Genomic DNA, 19,411 nt, shown 5'->3' with positions numbered 1-19,411 from the left:
CAAATAATCAAAATTTTCATAATTATTTACTGAACTAATAATGTAATTGAAATGAAACGAAAAACACAATTATCTAACAGTTCAACCGAATGCTGCTTGGGTACAGGCATTGCAATAAAGTCTACGCGCGTGTCGCCGGCTACTACTGCGCTTGGTAGATAGACTGCGTAAGCTCAATACAACGCAAGGCCTCGTCGCGCGTACTGTCATTGTTCGTGTAGCTCGTCGTCGCGCCGTGTGTTTACGTTCTAGTTTGCTACCCGCCCGGAGGGGGTGTCATTTTTCGCTGATGCACCACAAGATCGAAAACCGGGCACTAGTCGCGAACTGTACGGGCTATACGTTGAAGAATCTCCACCGGCACAATATAGGTTGGCAAAGTGTGTGCATACCTTGGCGAGAAAGGGTAGAAGTGTACGTGCGACGGATTCCGATGGAGACGCATGATAGTTGGACGATAACACATGTGCTGTGGTAGTGTGCGAGTGTTTAGATAGGCACTTTTTACATCGCGTATTGACTCGCCGACTCGCGGCAAGTGTGATTTTATTGAGCAGGTAAGCCAATGAATTACAACGCTGCGGCGTGATTTTGCTTTTTGGCTGGACGTTCGTGTATGGGTAATGCGTGTATGTTCGGGCAATGCAACGAGCGCGAGTGAACTAGTTATTTGTCAACATTCGTAGGCGTGTTGTACTAGTTGCGTATTCACCCTCCATCTAATCGAATTCGAAAGTTTGTTGACCTCGCGCCGTCCGAAGGGGAACTCGTCTTTGGGCGTAGTTGTGTGGTGAACAGTAATGGAATAGAACAGTGTGGTTTGTTGTGATGCTATACCGCAGACGCGTACCAGCAGCTGAAGCGATAAACGCCTTTCAATACGCACCCTCCACATTCAGGTTCGGTTGCTCTTTGTCCTTGGTTGCTATGTAGCTCCAGGCTTCTTTTCCTACCCTGTTGTAGTATTGACTTGTCAATCTTCACGAAAACGCGTTCGCGCTCTCGCTCTCGCACTCGTTACACTCTCATGCTCTGCGAATCGAAGCAGCGGACTCTCTCTCTCTCTCTCGATTGGCCGCATGCACGAAATCAGCTGTTCACGTATTGGACCAATTCTAGCTACGTCGCCAACGATGTGCGTAGCCTTCGAATAAAACAAAAAAGAAGGGTGTTTTGTTTACGTTTCACTTTCATTCCCGTTCCAACAGTCAGCATACGCTAGCCTGTATGTTGGAGCCGTCCATACGTGAATGTATGGGTGTTTTTGTTAGGCTGAAGAAATCTACAATGCGGACGCTACTATTATGAAAATAATTAATGCTATCAAAATCATTCGTGCAGCACGTGCTCAAACCGCTCACGGCAGGAACTTGGAACGCATTGAAGGGTTTGGCGGCTAACAGATAGGACAAGCCACATTAAACCGAATCGCTTTAAAGCTATCTTATTTTCTTGAAAGTGTTTGAAACAATTGAGAGTGTTGCATTTTTTTTCAAGTAACCAAACGGGATAATTAAAAGAAGTATATTAAAATATGGACACAAATTGCAGAAGACAAACAACAGACTGGAGGACAAATCTATTAGGCCGGCGAATGTATAATGGAATGGCATTCGATTTCTGACCAGTGAGAATCACCATTATTAATATTTGTAGGGGGTTTGCCTTAACATAAACGCTTAGGTGAATTTGACTTATTTTTAGTATGTACTATCATTTGTGATTATCAGCAACAGTAAAAAAAAGTTATACATCTCGAAAAGTATTTAAATAATAAGACGTAACATTTCAGTGTCATCTGTCACGTCTTATCTTTGTGTTCCTAACTGACAGCTTTCGTTGATCCTTTAATAGACAGACCAGCCATATAAATACCCATACACCAGAGCCAAAACGGTTCGAGTTCTAATATAGCGTAGAGTTCTCGTTTCAGTGGTAGACGGTGAACAAATAGCTTAACGACTACAGCTAGTCTTATCTTCATGAGCCCTGGGAGAGGGTTATTTATCTTCTGATTGCACCGCACCGTTGAAGTATTGCGAATCGCTATCTTCAACGAGCGTCGCATCCTCCTTTTCCTGATTGCTGGCGGGGACGAGCTATCCCAATGCTAGCACATCCGCACAGTGTGTGACGGACTGCAGAATGGCACCGACCGAAAACGGGACGACCGATGTTGAGCAGGCAATCGGAACGCCCGCGTTGGGCGTTGAGGACGAAGAACGAAAGGATCACCATGACAACGAAGCTCAGCCGCTATCGAGGGGCGATGGATGCCAAAAGCTGACAGCCTCAAACGAGACGAACAAAGCAACAACCACGTCCATTGGCTGGAAGGATGGCTATCAGCAGGTAGGTGTAAAGCTAGGTCTTTATGTTCAGCGAATGTGGTAATCATTACTGTGCGCTTTGTTTTTGCAGATACTAGCGACCTGTTTGGTGAATTTGATAGTTGTCCAGGCAGGTATCAACATGACCTATTCGGCCATTCTGCTGCCGCAGCTCTCCGAGCCAGACAGCCCAATACTGATTGGGCGCAACGAAGCGTCCTGGATAGCGTCCGTGGTGACGATTGCTCTTCCACTTGGATCGCTCGTCGTCGGTCAGCTGATGGATCAGTTCGGACGGAAAAAGATCTCACTCGCAACGTGTGTTCCGTTTGCTGTGGGCTGGATTTTGATTGCCGGTGCGTCGAACGTTGGCATGATCTACATCGCTCGCATCATCCTGGGAACGTCCGGCGGTCTCACCACGGTGGCCCTGGTGTACGTGAGCGAAATCTCGCACGTATCCCTGCGTCCGATGCTGCTGTGCGCCAACAGCGTGTTTGTTTCGTTCGGGATTTTGCTAACCTGCGTTCTAGGTACGCGTGTGAATTATTCACGCCGTGTGGTGTTTGGATGAACTAATCTCTTGATACTTGTTTCCCACCCAGCGGTGTTCTTCGATTGGCGAGCAATAGCGTACATTTTCGCTGGATTCTCAGTGGTAACATTTTTGCTCATCCTGCTTATTCCCGAGTCTCCCCACTGGCTGGTGACGTTTACCAAGAAAGATCCCACCAAAGCTCGGGCTGTTCTGTGCTGGCTGTATCGCAACAAGAAGGTAAGAGGCAGTCAAGAATCAGGTGGCAATTGTACGGTTGTTTAATGGTTTTTCGTCGACTCGTTTTAGTTGGCCGAGGAACAATTTCAGCAAATTGCTGCCAACAGTACGCCGACCCGTCAGCCGCCACACATTACGAACGGGAAAGCAAAGTGTGCCATAAACTCGCTATCGTTGAAAGTGTTCCTGCAGCCGCGCGTTTACCGGCCGATGACGATTCTGCTGCTAGTGTTCCTGTTTCAGCAGCTATCCGGTGCGTACGTGCTCATCTTTTACGCCCTGAACGTATTCCAGCAGATCAACGAAGCAACGCTGGCACAGGGCGAACAGGGCGCCAGCTTCAATCAGTATACTGCGCTGGTAGTGTTGGGCGCGATTCGCTTCATCATGTCGATCATCACGTCGGGCTGCTCGAGAAGGTATGGCCGCCGGCCATTGCTCTGCATCTCGGGCCTGGCGATGGGCGCTTGCATGACGATCGGTGCACTGTATCTGGATTTATTGCACGACCGTTTGGGCAGTGCAGTTGTTGGCAGCTACCTGTTGCTTGCGTGCGTTCTCGGATACGTGTGTTTCAGCGCTCTCGGTTATCTCGTACTACCCTGGACGATGATTGGGGAACTGTTGCCCACAGATGTAAGTAGAAAGCGCGCGAATGTGGCGTTACCCTGCCGTTAAGTGATTTGAAAAATTATTTACTTATTTGCATATGATTTTTCCTCCCCATTCTAGGTTAAAGGGAAGCTAGGAGGGCTGACTGTATCGATTGCGTACGTGCTGATGTTTGGTGTGGTCAAGATCTTTCCTTATCTGCTCGAGCAGGTGGCAATACGCGGAATTTTCTACCTGTACGCTGCCACGTGCTTTGCTGGAGTGGCATACATCTATTGCTACGTACCGGAAACGTATGGCAAGAGCTTTGCCGAGATTGAACGTTTCTTTACCGACAAGCACCATCGGCGAAGAGGGGCCGCACAAACGACTGGTCCTTAAGCTTATACAATAGTGAATGTGTGTGTGTGTTTTTGTTTTGGTTTGTGTTAGTTTGGCCTTACATTAAGATAGCTCGTGTTGTCCATATGTTTTTGGACGTTTAGGCAATATACAATAGCAGAAGAGGGCAGGAGTACATTTAAACTGAACATTAATCTTACGTACAACATATAGAACCCCATCGGTGATTGTGATGAAGGCAAACATTTGGCATTGCACACACCGGGAGAATAGGGCCCGGATGTGGCGATGGCACAAATACGATAGTCTTCCAAATTTGCTTAAATTACCACGATACAATACTGAACTTAAGTACCTTGAGTCGAAGCCAAAAGTGAGTGCTGAAGTAATACAGCAAGATTGTAAGGTTAATGATATGGAATAAGTGGTCTAGATTAGCAAACAACCGGACGAGCAATATTGCTAAAGAACAAACTAAACCAAAAAAGATGGGTTTGATTTTGATATACATACTTTGATATATGCAAGCATACCACCAATTTAACGTTTTATCTAAAATATATCTATATTTACAATGAAGACATTAAAAAAGTAGAACAAATATTGAATACCAGCAACACTGTTTACCGCGTCGTTTGATGTAGGTTGAACCGGTGCTGGTTCTGTTTATTTAGCGAGCCGTGTTTGATTGAGCGTATCTTATCAGTCAGTACCGTACGGCACTGCGTGGGAGTACCCCGAGAGCGAGACAATTCAACAATGTACAAAATATTGCATATCACTAAAAGCTTTTATTGTTTGAATATGTTTTCCATTGGAGCTGATTTGTGCGCAAAGCATTTCATCAAGCAATTAGAAAAAGAAAGAAAGAACCTAAGCTTATGGGGGAAAGTCTGATTGTGATTGTTTATTGTTTATTGTGCTGTTGCACATACATAGTGGAGCAAACAATAATAATACTAATAATAATAATCAGCACACGGTTAGATTTGGTTGATGCTGCAATTTTCATTCCGTTGCATAGTGCCGTGTGTTGTCGAGTGCGGCGAAGCGTAAAGTTGATAGATGAAGAATGAACAGCACACGGTGAATGTGGTGTAGCGATAAAACTAATAGCAAAATCCTCCACCTCTTCTGTGGAAAGTTGATCAATCGTTCTGCATTATCAAATGACATCGCTTTGGAACGTTTGCATATTTTATGCAACCGCGTACTTGCGCAGCTGCCACCACCCGGCATTGCAGTAGTGCACGGGAAATTGCGTGCGTTTTTCTTCTGTTTCTCTCTCTCTCTCTCTCTCTCTCTCTCTCTCTCTCTATCTGCCTTTTTTGTGCCGTGCAAATACGATACCGCTCGATTGGAGCGAAATAATTCACGTTGATTTCATTTTCCCGTGATCAATTCCCTCCACGGGAGATGAACTGGGGTTGTTTGATTTAGCGAGAGACGGAAAACTTTATTTTTTTTTATCCACCGTTGTACCTGTCCTTGCTTGATAAAATGGTTTATCTTTTACGGGTGTATGTGTATGTCGTCTAAGTATGAAACTTCGAATGGGGAACAATTTCAGCGCGCTGATAGTTTAATTGAATTGATTGATGGCCATTGGATTTCTCTCCCCCGGCGTGGAAAGTGTTCAGCTATCCAGAGCAGCGTTTGGCGGAATTTAGTAGATAAAAGTATGAGGTGGAAACAATATTCCAATGTTTCTGATATGATTGGGTACGTGTTTTAGAAAACTGCAATTTATCTACTTTATTGATTTGTGTGTGTGGTAGAAAGCGGCAAAAGTATAGTGTTTAGCGGTAGATATGAGTTGTATTAATATTGTTTTTAGAATACCGGCTGGGATCAATCGATTTGAACAATTTGATTTATTTATTGTATTGCATTTGTTAACAACCAATTGGTAAGCTTCGGATAGAAGGAACCTATAATAATGGTACTATTGAAGAGTGCAGAATAGTGGTGGGACATAAGATTCATTTCACGACTAGACCCGGAGTCGAGTGCGAGCCAGTTGGAATCGATTCCGACCCGTGGGTGCAGCGGGTGCGCTAGGTCAAAGTCGGAATCAAATCCGACCCGCAGGTGTAGCGAGTTCGAGTCGACCCGAATGATGAATAGGTGTGAGAAAGCATAAGCGACTCTGACCCGTAGGTGCAGCGAGTTCGGGTCGGGTATGAAACCTACCCGACTCGACTCGAACTCGTTGAACTCGTACTGAACCTACTTGTACCTTTCGGGTCGACCCGAACAACTCCGGGTCGCTTATGGATGGCTCCGACCCGATAGGTTCGGGACGACCCGCCCATCTCCAGCCCCACAGAACGAAGCGGAGTATCGAAGCGAGAACGTATCGCAGGTTAGGTCAATTGCGCACGAATCATATAATTCGCTCACTACGTTAGAAAGAAAGTCGAGTTACACTTATGCAACGGACGGGTAGAGCAACGGAACTTTACTTTACGCGACGGGTATGATTCCAGACGGCTTTAAAACATCGCGGAGGTATTAGCCGTTAAAGGTGCAAACTTGCACTTATGTTGAAGAAGGGCTATTGCTGATCGGTCAACCGATTGAATAGCTTGATAACCAAACGTGGTTACCAAGTAGGGCAGAGCCTTCTAGTGATGAGAAAAATGAATATTATATCGGAATCGATTCCGGCTAGCTCTGAAGTTTTCTGGAATCGATTCCGAATAGTAGGTCCGGAATCAGTTTGCGGAATCGATTTCGGAATCGGCTGCGGATTTGGTTCTGGAATCGGCTGCGGATTTGGTTCCGGAATCGGCTGCGGATTTGGTTCCGGAATCGGCTCCAGAATTGGAATTGGCTCCGGAATCGGAATCGGCTCCGGAATCAGAATCGGCTTTGGAATCGGAATTGGCTCCGGAATCAGAATCGGTTTCGGAATTGGCTCAGAAATCAAAATCGGCTCCGACATCGGAATTGACTCCGTAATCAGAATTGGTTTCGAAACGGAGTCGGTTTCGGCATCTGCATAGGAATAGGCGTTTGGATCCAATGATGCTACGTGTTGATAGCGGCAAAGAATCAAAATTTACTTGTAAATGATGTATTCACATGGAGATTCTCGGACTTATTTCGCTTCCCACACTTATTTCAATTCAAACCATTCCATTTCTGGAGTCAAGCCTGATTCCGTTCCCGGAGCAAATTGCGATTCCCGATTCCCGAGACGATTCTGATTCCGGAGCCGATTCCGATTCTGGAATCGATTCCCGAGCCGATCCCGGAATCGACTCTGGAATCGGCTCCGGATTCAACTCCAGAATTGGCTCCGGAATCGACTCCGGAATCGGAATCGGTTCCGGAATTGATGCCGAACACGGAATCAGAATCGGGTGGGTCCGATTCCGAGCTCCCACCACTAGAGCCTTCGTTCGGCGGAATCTGCTAATGGGGAGAAGAAACACTAGAACATGAGTGATCGAATAAGCTTTATTTATAACCAATTTTCGAATAGTGATGACACATGTGTGGCCTGACTCGAACGTTGGTAAATGTTTTATTAGATTTTCCCAGTTGGAGCGTTTCGGTAACAATTAAGTTTAGGGTGGTTTTTTGAGTTGTCTCAGCTGGTAGATACCGTTTCTTGAATCTACCACACTGTTTAACATACTACGCGACTGTTTGCAAATTCCGTAACTTGTTCATAATAATTTTACCGAACGATTGTTCGTTGTCGGGCGCATGTTCGATTGTACAGTCGTTTGTCCAGCTGTTCTGGCTGTGGCTGTGGTGTTGCAAACAATGCCATTAAACTGACACCACATCTGACGAAAAGCCGGCTGGTTGCATTTCATTCTCCGCTCCGATTCTTATCGCGTATTCAAGCGCCCCTCCCCCTCACTCCAGCCACCCGGGCTCCGCCCGTTCCGCCCGTTCCAGTTCGATGCTAATGATGTGTGTATGCAACTGACAACACCATTCCGAATGATGCACTCGTGACAGGTGCGGCGACTCATCACCTCCGTCCCCATCGTCAGCGTCAGCCTAGGTGCGGCGTGTCCAACATGACACTTTCGATAGTAATCTGGTTACAGGTGCCGGTTGGGCATTGTCGCAATGCTGGTAATGCTGGATGCTCCAACTTTCACACGTTTGAGGCACGCTACTTCCGACGCAGTACCTAGGGTTCGCGAGCCGTGAGACCTTCCGCGAATGATCGATGGTGACTGGCCCGCGTGGTGGTAAATCAATGCCCGGCGAGCATAATTATGCTGTAAATCTAACTGATGCTGCCAGCTCCCACGCGTTCGTTTGCAGCTTCGATGTGAACTTACTATATAAGCCCGATGTGGACAGGGGCCCAGAAGGACAGACCGAGTTGGTGGAAGTTGAGAGTAACATTTCTTGGAGCTGACAAGATTAGTTCGCTGCGCTCCGATGCACTTATCGATGGGTAAATTGAGCACACTGCTGGTGGGTCTCGCAATGGCCGGTGCCGTCCTGGGCGGAAAGACCAGCTCCAGCTCCAAATGTCAGGAAAAGTCCCTAACGACGGCCAGTGGACTGAAGGCACCATCCGGTAGGTTATTTGTAATTGTGCTTGACAACACGGTGCACACATTCGCATTCGATTAGAGGAGGAGATTACAACAACAATGCCCTTCCCGTAGGTCCGTTCTGTCCGGGGGATCTAATTTTCGAGGACACGTTCGATGGATTCGATCTGGATACCTGGCAGCACGAGAACACGCTCGCTGGCAATACGGTAAGGAAGGGTCAGGAGGAAGGATGCGGATGGAGATGCGGTCAGATTAAGCAATCGTGTGTGTGGTTGCATCTTTCTTGCAGGATTCCGAATTCCAGTGGTTTACCAACAACCGTACGAATTCGTTCGTTCGCGAAGGTAACCTCTTCATTCGACCGACGCTGACGGTGGATGAGTTCGGGGAGCCGTTTTTGCGCTCTGGAGTGCTGAACGTCCACGGCGGCTCACCGGCAGAACAGTAAGGGGGATGAGGGGAGGGATCGGAGGGAAAACGTTTATTAATTAGTCGTTTCGTCAGCGCAGATGCACCAAACATTCGCCGGACGGTTGCGAACGTACCGGGTCCCACGGGCAGGTGCTGAATCCGGTGAAGAGCGCCAGCATTCGGACGGTCGACTCGTTCGCGTTCAAGTACGGGAAGGTGGAGGTAAGCGCCAAGCTGCCGGCCGGTGATTGGCTTTGGCCGGCGATTTGGTTCCTGCCGAAGGTGAACGCGTACGGCCGCTGGCCTGCGTCCGGCGAGATCGATCTGCTCGAATCGAAGGGCAATCGGGATCTGATTAAGAATGGCATCAATGTCGGCATCGAGCAGGTCACGTCCACGCTAAAGTTCGGTCCGAATGCGGCCTACGGTAGCGGGTACGGTGCTCCCGGCACTTCCTTCACGCGCAACTCGGAATCGGGCAAGGGGTACCATACCGGGTTCAATCGGTACCAGATGGAATGGACGCCCGATCATGTAACGTTCAGCATTAACGACATCGAGACGGGCACGGTGAAGGTCGGTACCGGCTTTTGGCAGAAGGGCAACTTCAACATCAGTACACCCGGCATCGATAATCCGTGGCGGTACGGCAGCATTATGGCCCCGTTCGATCAGGAGTTCTACTTCAAGATATCGGTGGCCGTCGGCGGGTCGGAGTATTTCTCCGACGATGACATTAATCCGACGCACAAACCCTGGCACAATGGGGCACCGAACGCGATGACCGAGTTCTGGAATGGCAAAAATGATTGGTTGCCAACGTGGAAGCTGGAAGATGCCGACTCGAAGGATGCATCGATGCAGGTGGACTACGTGCGCGTTTGGGCTCTGTGATGGAGGTTGGAGGGAGAGGGAGGTGGGGGGTATTGCAGCAATGTCCAGTGACCTACCCATCATGGTAAAACAGTGATAGAAGCCCCGCGTGATTGGATTGTTACTTAGATTATACAGACTACCAGTGAAATCATGACCTATGCAAAACGAACTCTAGTTGATCGAGTTGATCTAGTTGACCAAAGTGAATAAAATAAATGGTAAAAACCCCCAAACCGAGACCCATTATTACCATTAATGATGTGAACAAATTGTTCGTAGCGGGTACGGTGCTCCCGGCACTTCCTTCACGCGCAACTCGGAATCGGGCAAGGGGTACCATACCGGGTTCAATCGGTACCAGATGGAATGGACGCCCGATCATGTAACGTTCAGCATTAACGACATCAAGACGGGCACGGTGAAGGTCGGTACCGGCTTTTGGCAGAAGGGCAACTTCAACATCAGTACACCCGGCATCGATAATCCGTGGCGGTACGGCAGCATTATGGCCCCGTTCGATCAGGAGTTCTACTTCAAGATATCGGTGGCCGTCGGCGGGTCGGAGTACTTCTCCGACGATGACATTAATCCGACGCACAAACCCTGGCACAATGGGGCACCGAACGCGATGACCGAGTTCTGGAATGGCAAAAATGATTGGTTGCCAACGTGGAAGCTGGACGATGCCGACTCGAAGGATGCATCGATGCAGGTGGACTACGTGCGCGTTTGGGCTCTGTGATGGAGGTTGGAGGGAGAGGGAGGTGGGGGGGGGTATTGCAGCAATGTCCAGTGACCTACCCATCATGGTAAAACAGTGATAGAAGCCCCGCGTGATTGGATTGTTACTTAGATTATACAGACTACCAGTGAAATCATGACCTATGCAAAACGAACTCTAGTTGATCGAGTTGATCTAGTTGACCAAAGTGAATAAAATAAATGGTAAAAACCCCCAAACCGAGACCCATTATTACCATTAATGATGTGAACAAATTGTTCGTGAGTCGCATTAATCTGCCCCGCCAGTCAATACTGCACTGATCAGTCACGACAGTTCGAACAATCGTGCACATACGCAGGCCGAAACAGGAATTGTGTGCAGGAGGTTCGAGACAGGTTCGAGAACACAATCTTTACAACGACTGGTTTTCGCCCCACTAAAAGAAGCCACCAACCAACCTGTTTCAAGCGTGTGTGTGTGTGTTTGCCCAATGCAATACGCATCCGTAGCATAGGCTCGTAAAAATACTTACTTACGCATAAAGCGATGCAGTGTGGCTTTTGTTCTTTCCCCACGGGGAATTCCGAATTTTTAACCAATTGTTGTTATTTTCCATTCATCATACACAACAAATACAGTTTGCGCGCAGCGGCACGGCAGCGGATCGAATTTGGTGGGATGCAAAAGCGTAAAATCGCGTTATACGCCGGAGTAATGGGGGATGGACTGGGCGTAGAATAGAAATAAAAAAAATAAAAATAAAACAATGGATTGGGACAGTACTAGCACCAGCCTGGAGGGAGAGTAGAGATCGTGTCGTGGCATGACGATGATGATACCGATCAGTGATTCCCAGTTCGGCCGTTCGGGTTGTCTTGAAAGTGTTTGGTGTATTTTAAAACCTTTTTTGTTTCATTTTAATAAGACAATAAAGGTATTAAAATTATAATGAGTATGTCATGTTTTGCATTAAATTAATTTTACCGAGCAAAAAAGTTTAATAATTGTGCATCAAGTTTATACTAATTAAGCTTTATTGTGTATTTCTTTTAAAATTTTGGTGCGGTTGTCAAAAATGACATGAAATGGTGGTTTCCTTGAATGGTTTTGAACATTTTGAGCATTGTATATGGTTTATTGACCAGCACAGTCTTGAAATAAATTAAAGCAATAGTTTTTTTTATAGAAGACTGCCCTTCAACGATCGAGTTTGAGAAAGGGGCTGTATGTGGGATTATAATGCTTTATATGGGGTATGTTAATCAGATAATTTAGTTTTGCAGAGGATAAAAAAAGAAATCTGTCCACTAGATAACAGAAAAGGTAAGGTAATATTCAAAAATACAAGTTGACAAGACCCTCGATTGGCCTCGACATTAGAGAAAAAAAAATACCAGGAGAGTTTTAATACGGAACCAGCTTAAAATTGCACAAAGTAATCAAATTTTCATGTACAAAACCAATAAATTTAACCTACAACTACCAGCTAAGATAACTTACTATCGAAAAATCTATTTTTTGAACCTCAAATAACGTTTAAGACGGTTGAAGTGATGTAGTAGACTAACTACTGATGCTTTGTTTTTTACAGATTAATTATTTCAAAAATAAAATTTGAACGAAAACAAAACTTCCCCATTCACTCAACACCAAACAACACACTGGCTGATTCAAGTTTCGCCAAACCGTTTAGAACTATGGCCACGCGGTAGGACGCACGTGTGCACCACGCATATAGTGGCCGGGTGTGTGTGACCAAGCGGGATCACGATCAGCCAACCAGTTTGATGACGCCGGTTCGGTACATTGACTGCTGTTGCTGCTGCTGCTGTAGCCGGGTTGTTGTTATAAAACTTAATTCTCCCGCTGATGATGAGCTCAGTATCGCTGCAGTCGTCCCAGTGTTTGGTAGGGGACGAATGATTACGGCTCATTACCGGGGCAGCATCCAAACCGGGTACCGGCAATTGAGGATTGTGTGAGGGTGTGTGTGATCAAGTTGAGGGAAGAAAAAAGGGCTTTTCATTATGCAGCTTGTGCGTGTGCGATTGTTGATCGGGTCGTTGCTACTAGCAACCGTGGGTGACTGGGTGGAAGCCGTCGATGAATCAACAAGCACGGCTAGTACAGCGCAAAGTGAGTGTGTACGGTCCGTTACGACGGCCAGCGGAAGTTTGATCGACCGGGGACGCACGTTCTGCAGTGGCGAGCTTATTTTTGAAGATAATTTCGATTTCTTCGACTTTGAAAAGTGGGAACACGAGAATACGCTAGCGGGCGGTGGTGTAAGTTCGACAAATCTTGTCTAGTTTTAAGCTTATTTAGATGCAATTTAATTTGCTTTTTTTAACTTTGTAATGCCCCTTCAAACCCCCAAAAACAGAACTGGGAGTTCCAGTGGTACACCAACAATCGGTCGAACTCATTCGTCGAGGATGGTGCTCTCAACATACGCCCAACACTGACGGCCCACCAGTTTGGGCTAGATTTCATGACATCCGGCACGCTGAGCCTGCAGGGCAGTTATCCCACGGACCAGTACGTATTTTTGTTGTTGTTGCTGATGATGATAACCTTCGAATCGGGAATTGTGCACCTAATCGACCGACCAAATAGAACACTTTCTTATCGCACTTCCGTTTCGTGTTCTTTGCAGCTGCACAAACGATGCTTTTTACGGTTGCGTCCGCGTCGGCAATCGGCAGCACATCGTTAATCCGGTGAAGAGTGCCCGCATCCGTACGATCAGCTCGTTCAATTTCAAGTACGGCCGGGCGGAGGTGCGCGCCAAGCTGCCGACGGGCGATTGGCTGTGGCCCGCCATCTGGTTGCTGCCGAAGCGTAACGCGTACGGCACCTGGCCGGCTTCGGGCGAGATGGATCTGATGGAATCGCGCGGCAACGAGAATCTGTACCTGGACGGCGTGCAGATCGGCACGCGCCAAGTCGGCCAAACGCTACACTTTGGGCCAAATCCGTCGTACAACGGGTACCCGACGGCAACGCTAACGAAGAATGCCCTGCCGGAGCAGGAGTTTAGCAAGAGCTTTAGCACGTACGGGTTCGTGTGGACGCCGGACAACATCACGGTAAGCATCAACGGGGAGGATCTGGCCACGATCGGGGGCGACTTCTGGACGCGCGGTGGTTTCGACAAGCACAATCTGGAGAACCCGTGGCGTCACGGCACGCGCATGGCACCGTTCGATCAGGAGTTCCATTTCATCATTAATCTTGCGGTCGGCGGAGTTGCCTTTTTCCCCGACGCGGCCACAAACCCGGGCGGTAAGCCGTGGAAAAACAACTCACCCCAAGCGGCGACAGACTTTTGGAACGGACGCGCCCAGTGGCTGCCGACGTGGAACCTGGAGCGGGATGGGGGCAAGTCTGCCTCGTTGCTGGTGGATTATGTGAAAGTTTGGGCGCTGTAAAAGTTGATGTGGCATTTTTCCTCCGCTTTTAACTCGTGTGGTGGCCAGCTACGCAGTAAACAAACCACTGAAAGCGCATTAATCTGAAGTTTGATTTTTTTAATAAATAAAAAAAAGGTAAACAATCCCATTATCCCACAAATTGTTCTGAAACTTCGGCATGATGTTTCCATCTCTACTGCGTATAGTGGTTGAGTCGCAAAAACAAAAAAGCAACGCTAAATGAACATTAAATGGCATGCCAACATTCAAATTAGCCACGCTATATGCTTCGTTTATTATATTTTCGTTTTTTTAAGTTGTAAATTAGTTCAGACAGAAGCTTCCGTTTTGCTCGTTACAGGTAGCATCAAGTGGAGCTTTCATACCAGAGAGCAATCAATTAGAAAGACTATTAAATATCCAATTATGAAACACGTCAGCAACTGTTGAGGGAGTTGCTTTGAAGTCGCCTTTTTTGTTTGCTCTCTCACCATCAATCCTCCAACAAACGAACAATCACGAATGTGCATAGCAATTAAATAGCCACCGGTGTTGATTTGCAAAGCATAAATGAACATGAGTGGCAATGCTGCCGCTTGCGTTGATCCATTTGAAAAATGTCATTCAAAGTCATCGATACGCCAGGTACGATCAAAAGGGGTAGGAAAGGTGTGCTGTGACGGCCTAACGTTAATAATTAATCCTTAAACCCGTTTTGCACAATCGCTGCTTCCAGCAGGAAGTCAATAGTCACAAGGGAATAACAGTTTACTTCCCGTTTAGGATGACAGTACAAACGGGGGTTTGTTCCTAAATTATTCACATCGCAGGCAAACGTATTAATTAGAGCGCAATTTTAATTGAACAGTTGTGTCTGCTGGTGTGTAGAACGATGAAAGTATATTTTCTTGTCCGTAGTCTTGTGTGCGTCACCATTAAAAGAAGCGAGCACATCAGATCAGAACGCCGAGCGAAAGTGCAAGAGCGGGCGTGCCGGATTACCGCTAAATGATTGTTTGATCTACCGCAGAAAAGAAATCACATCATCAATATCCGATCCAAACCGATTGAAGTTCGGACGTCCCGACCCGCCAGACAGACGGACAGACAGCCAAACCGTCACAGACCGTGCCATTGAACCGGCATTGAACGCCGGTAAGAGTGGTTCGGTGTTTGGGAGCTTCCGAATACGCGAATAAGCCATGTCTCTAACCTGCCAAAGTTTTTGATGCACAATTCCTTGCGTGAAGCTGCACGCACCTACACCCAGAAGGGCACATACCGGTACACAGAGTCTCTCTTGGGTTAAAAGGAATGTGCTTACTGTGTGTGACATTGCGCCATCCATCAGACGGCGTAGGCAGCGGCGGCACGAATTGATGGAAATCGTTCCGTAATGTGTCCCCCCCATACGCTTATATTGAAAAAGTTTTCTCATAAACTTTTCAGCTTTTCGAATGTATTTTTTATCCTTGTCGCTGTCTCTGTCCGTCCGAAGGATTTGCGAACCTTTGAGGTTGGCCGTTGTTGCTGTTGTCGAAGTATTGACTTTCTTTCTCGTTTCTTGGCTGTGAGTTTTGCAAATAAAAATCGCAATCTCTCGTTCGCCGTTCCTGTCCCAGGGATCGACATTCGACGCAGCACCACCACCAGGCTAAACGATACTTCCGGGTGTGCCCGACCGTTGCCCAGCGCCCCGATTGCTCTCTGAACTCCAACGCAATAAAATGTGTTGCCGTGGCGTATAACTCTTTACTTGGCGGGGTGGTGGATTCCAGTTTCAGGAGAACGGGCGGCTGGCAGGGCAGCAACGTGCACTGTCGCTTCCTGGTTTTTCCCAGTCGACGGATGCTAACGCTCGCGCTGCTGTAGTTTGATTTATGAATTGGTTGCGATGCCTTCGTTTTGCCTGCTCGTTTTCGGGGACACTCGCGAGAAAAATCGACCATTTCGTTGCATAGTGTGAGCGCTTTTTTTGTTTTGTTCTTTTGAGGAAAATAAGTGGAAGTTTCCCTCCCTCCCGTCTCCCGGCCAAAGCACGCACAGATGCTGAAAGTTTTGCGAAAATTCTATTGCGCTGAAATTTGTTGCCGATTCGATTTGTACTGGGGAGGGGAGAGCAGTGGAGTGGTTAGGGAGTAACTTTGAAACAGTGTGCTGGCCAAGGTTGTTGTGGGCAATTTAGATAAATAACTCGTTCGGAAGAAAGCAGAACATTTCCGAACAATGTGGCGGTGGTTTAGCGAATCACCCGCAAACGCAAGCCCCAGCCCTATCAATCGCCGCGCTTCTGTTGGGCTGAAGGGCTTTTGTGCGGCGCAAGAACTGTAGCACAAAGTCAGAGATAGAAATGTGTTATTTATTACAAATTTATTTAATTTTCTACCTTTCATTGCCATCATGAAATGAAGGCGGAAATGTTTGAAAAAGCAGCACCACCATCAGTGCCCTTTGTACGCGACGACGGGCCGTTGGGGTGTGGCGGCAACGTTTTACCATCTTCGACCACCAACCAAACCGACAGCAGAGTGGAATTGTTGTGATTTTTCTGTTGCGAGACGAGAGCTAAATTCTGCGTGTCCTCCCACGCACCAGGCACCGATTTTGGGTGGGGGCGTTGTGGAGCATTTTGGCCCGAAGGAAGGGGGCGAAGTGCTTAAGTTTCAATTAGGCAGAAGGAAATTGTTTGTGAAAGTTAACGGTTTCCGTTTTGTGCGGGAGCCAAACAGAGTGTGTGTGTTGGTGAATTACTTTCTGATCAAATCTTGGTTTGATTTTTGTGGCCACGCCTAACGGGGGACGTAAAATTTTAAAACACCCCTAAAAAGTATCTGAACAGCTTCGTCCCAGGTTGGGGAACTGATTGGGTTTCGGGAGTGCGGGAATTCTTCTGGACTAAACCAGTTAGATGGCGCCAAACATTAAGTGGAGTGAAATAAAATTTTCATTTCAAACCACACTCTGCCGTACCCGTAGAGTTTGGGCGAACGGTTTCGATGAAGAAAAAGCCGTTTTAGAGTTACGACACATAGCCACTATATAAATGACGTTGGTTTGTAGCTCAAGAATTGCGCTTTAGAATGGAAAATATAGCGTTTTGCAAGATTTAAATGGTTCCAATTAATTGGACAGGAGCAGATCAACCTCAGAAGAAGAATTTGAAAGATGACACAGTAACAGGAGAGAGGATTACGGCACTTTCAATGTTCCGTCTTGCCAACTAATCCCTCCACTCTGTTGATGTGTCCAAAACGAGCGGGGGATTGGGTTTGTGTTCGAGATTTTTATCAGATCGCAAAGCAGTTAAGTACAGCAATAAATCTTTCGCGTAATTAACGCGATGGGCTATGGAGGCTTTGCGGCTAATTGTGTATTCCGCACCGCGCCAGGAACAGGTTCGTGCGAGGATCGGGTCGGCCCGGTCGTTCGCTCGAGCAGTAAACCCCTTAAGAGCATCAGTCCTTGTTTACAGTGCAAAACGAAATTCAAGTTGAAAAGCAGCACCACCGTAAATGATAAAGTGTGACCAATTTTTGTGATTGCTATAAGGCGAACCAGTGCAACGCAGCGTACATCGTGAAGGTAAAATAATTTATTTGCTGTGAATAAATTAATACTGACTGAAGTGATTTACAATCTACCGAGAGCTGATAATAGTTTGGTGTTTACTAGCCGAAGAATCCACTGCTGTATCCGGACCCGTAGCCGTACTGGTACCCGCTAGCGTACCCTCCGTATGGCCCGGGGAAGCCACCAAAACCGTAAGGACTTCCAAAGCCAGGTGGCGCTCCATAGCCATACGGTCCTCCAAAACCGCCACCGAACTGGTTGCCATAGCCGCCGTAGTAGCCTTCATGCCCTCCATAATAGCCACCGTAGCCATAGTTGTCGTACGGGCTGAATCCTCCACCGATCAGACCCACACCGATACCGATGCCTCCGAAGCCGAGGTGCCGTTTGTTGCGGTCCGCTTCAGGATCATTCGCCAACTGACGAGTCGCCGGTTGTGGATTTGCTTTGCTGTCTACAGATTCCAGGCTTGCTGTTGGCACCGAAACACCAGTGGATCGCGTGTTTTGGATTGGCACTGTTAGGGCCATTCCGACCATCATCACTATCACAAACGCCCGCAACATCACTGCTGTACAATTGCTTCGTTGCGTTTCGTTATGCACTGTAACCACAGCTCGCGTCTAGCGAATCTCAGCGAATTAGCGATCGGTCACCTCTTATTTATACGTTTGAAATTTGGGCTGAGACGGCAAACATGCAGGCTAAAAGCCTTGGCGAGTGTGTTGTTGATATTGGTTTCGCGAGGTTTGATTCTTTCGCGAACTTCTTCCATTCTTTGCACACCAACCACTTACGATGTGACAATCGCCAAACGGTGTGCCGTTCCGTGCCGGACTAGTTAACCTTGGTGTGGTGGTGCGATCTATAGCGTGAATCTGCGGTGTGATCATCTTCCCGGTTTGCAAAGCCGATGGGAGTTCATTGACTGCTAGGGTCTATATCAAGCGAACGTAGGCGTTTTGCGGAAGGATTCTGTTCCGGTTTCCATACGTCTGTGGATGATTCAAGCTAACAGCACCAGCTGGTTTAGGAGTACGGTACCAGCACAAACGACTGTTCAACGTTCGAACCGGTTTTGAATAGAGAGAACGATAACAATGCTTCAAAACGTCAGATGGTGGAACCGTTTGGTGTGTGGCATTGAAGATGCCGTTGGAATCCCCGGTCTCGGTCTCGGTCAAACGAAGTTGTTTGCTATGGAATATTCATGATTGGCGCTAATGAATTTCGAGCAGTCATTTGCGTAAACAACGTACTAGTGAGCATACAACCGAGTATGTGAGTGTTGTGGGACCTAAGGAAGGTGGGAAAGATATATTCTAAACTAAAAAAATAAGTAAATTATGTGAAATTCAACTAACCTTATTAAAATCGAACATTGATTATAGAAAACTGCGATTATAGGAATGCTTTTCCAAATATCCCTAATGGTTAGTTAAAAACTGGTAGAGAATCAATGTTTTTGTCAATCAAAACAGTTTGTGTCATTATTTCAAGCAAATAGGATGAATTTAATTGCCCTGTAACTAGTTTTACAGCTCGTTCAATTAACATTACATAGTACACGAACGCACTCACTCAACAAGGTTTACTTCTAATTCTACTTCTAAATTTGGCTGGCAAATTTATATTTTGTTTTAAGTGTATCTTCACTGTATCATAACCGTTGTGAAACAATACGAAGTGATATATGTGCTACGATACAGCATTTCGATAGTAATATAGAAACATATAGAGTGGCAAATGATTTACAGCAAATGATCTGTTTTAAAGCTATTGTACCATATGTAAGTAAAGTTTACATTTATATGTTATGTTTC

General features: G+C 46.8%; 4 protein-coding genes across 6 annotated transcripts; 3 read left to right on the top strand and 1 right to left on the bottom strand.

Moving 5' to 3' along the window:
• Window positions 1-170: 170 nt before the first annotated feature.
• On the top strand, window positions 171-4,858 carry LOC120895425 (facilitated trehalose transporter Tret1-like). Of its 2 annotated transcripts, none has more exons than XM_040298784.1 (6): window positions 171-557; window positions 1,934-2,352; window positions 2,422-2,863; window positions 2,936-3,105; window positions 3,175-3,741; window positions 3,838-4,858. In XM_040298784.1, exons 2-6 carry the CDS (start codon window positions 2,146-2,148, stop codon window positions 4,096-4,098), a joined length of 1,647 nt encoding a protein of 548 aa, XP_040154718.1. In that variant the 5' UTR covers window positions 171-557; window positions 1,934-2,145; the 3' UTR covers window positions 4,099-4,858. The 2 variants fall into 2 exon arrangements, with proteins under 2 accessions (XP_040154718.1, XP_040154717.1); XM_040298783.1 differs by having other exon boundaries at window positions 1,920-2,352.
• Window positions 4,859-8,387: 3,529 nt separating this feature from the next.
• LOC120897070 (beta-1,3-glucan-binding protein-like) lies at window positions 8,388-10,845 on the top strand. 2 transcript variants are annotated; one of them, XM_040301683.1, is made up of 5 exons: window positions 8,388-8,614; window positions 8,706-8,800; window positions 8,884-9,038; window positions 9,104-9,439; window positions 10,164-10,845. In XM_040301683.1, exons 1-5 carry the CDS (start codon window positions 8,473-8,475, stop codon window positions 10,621-10,623), a joined length of 1,188 nt encoding a protein of 395 aa, XP_040157617.1. In that variant the 5' UTR covers window positions 8,388-8,472; the 3' UTR covers window positions 10,624-10,845. The 2 variants fall into 2 exon arrangements, with proteins under 2 accessions (XP_040157617.1, XP_040157616.1); XM_040301682.1 differs by lacking the exon at window positions 10,164-10,845 and having other exon boundaries at window positions 8,389-8,614; window positions 9,104-9,923.
• A 1,625-nt stretch (window positions 10,846-12,470) lies between these two features.
• LOC120895517 (beta-1,3-glucan-binding protein-like) lies at window positions 12,471-14,178 on the top strand. The gene is made up of 3 exons (XM_040298973.1): window positions 12,471-12,890; window positions 12,989-13,143; window positions 13,262-14,178. Exons 1-3 carry the CDS (start codon window positions 12,633-12,635, stop codon window positions 14,034-14,036), a joined length of 1,188 nt encoding a protein of 395 aa, XP_040154907.1. The 5' UTR covers window positions 12,471-12,632; the 3' UTR covers window positions 14,037-14,178.
• A 3,508-nt stretch (window positions 14,179-17,686) lies between these two features.
• LOC120908462 (keratin-associated protein 6-2-like) lies at window positions 17,687-18,154 on the bottom strand. Its single transcript, XM_040319450.1, has one exon. It carries the CDS (start codon window positions 18,152-18,154, stop codon window positions 17,687-17,689), a length of 468 nt encoding a protein of 155 aa, XP_040175384.1.
• Between the last annotated feature and the right edge of the window lie 1,257 nt (window positions 18,155-19,411).

Source organism: Anopheles arabiensis, chromosome 2, assembly GCF_016920715.1.
Source record: "Anopheles arabiensis isolate DONGOLA chromosome 2, AaraD3, whole genome shotgun sequence".
In the NCBI taxonomy this organism is placed as follows: Eukaryota; Metazoa; Arthropoda; class Insecta; order Diptera; family Culicidae; genus Anopheles; species Anopheles arabiensis.
This window is presented reverse-complemented; position numbering and strand designations above follow the sequence as displayed.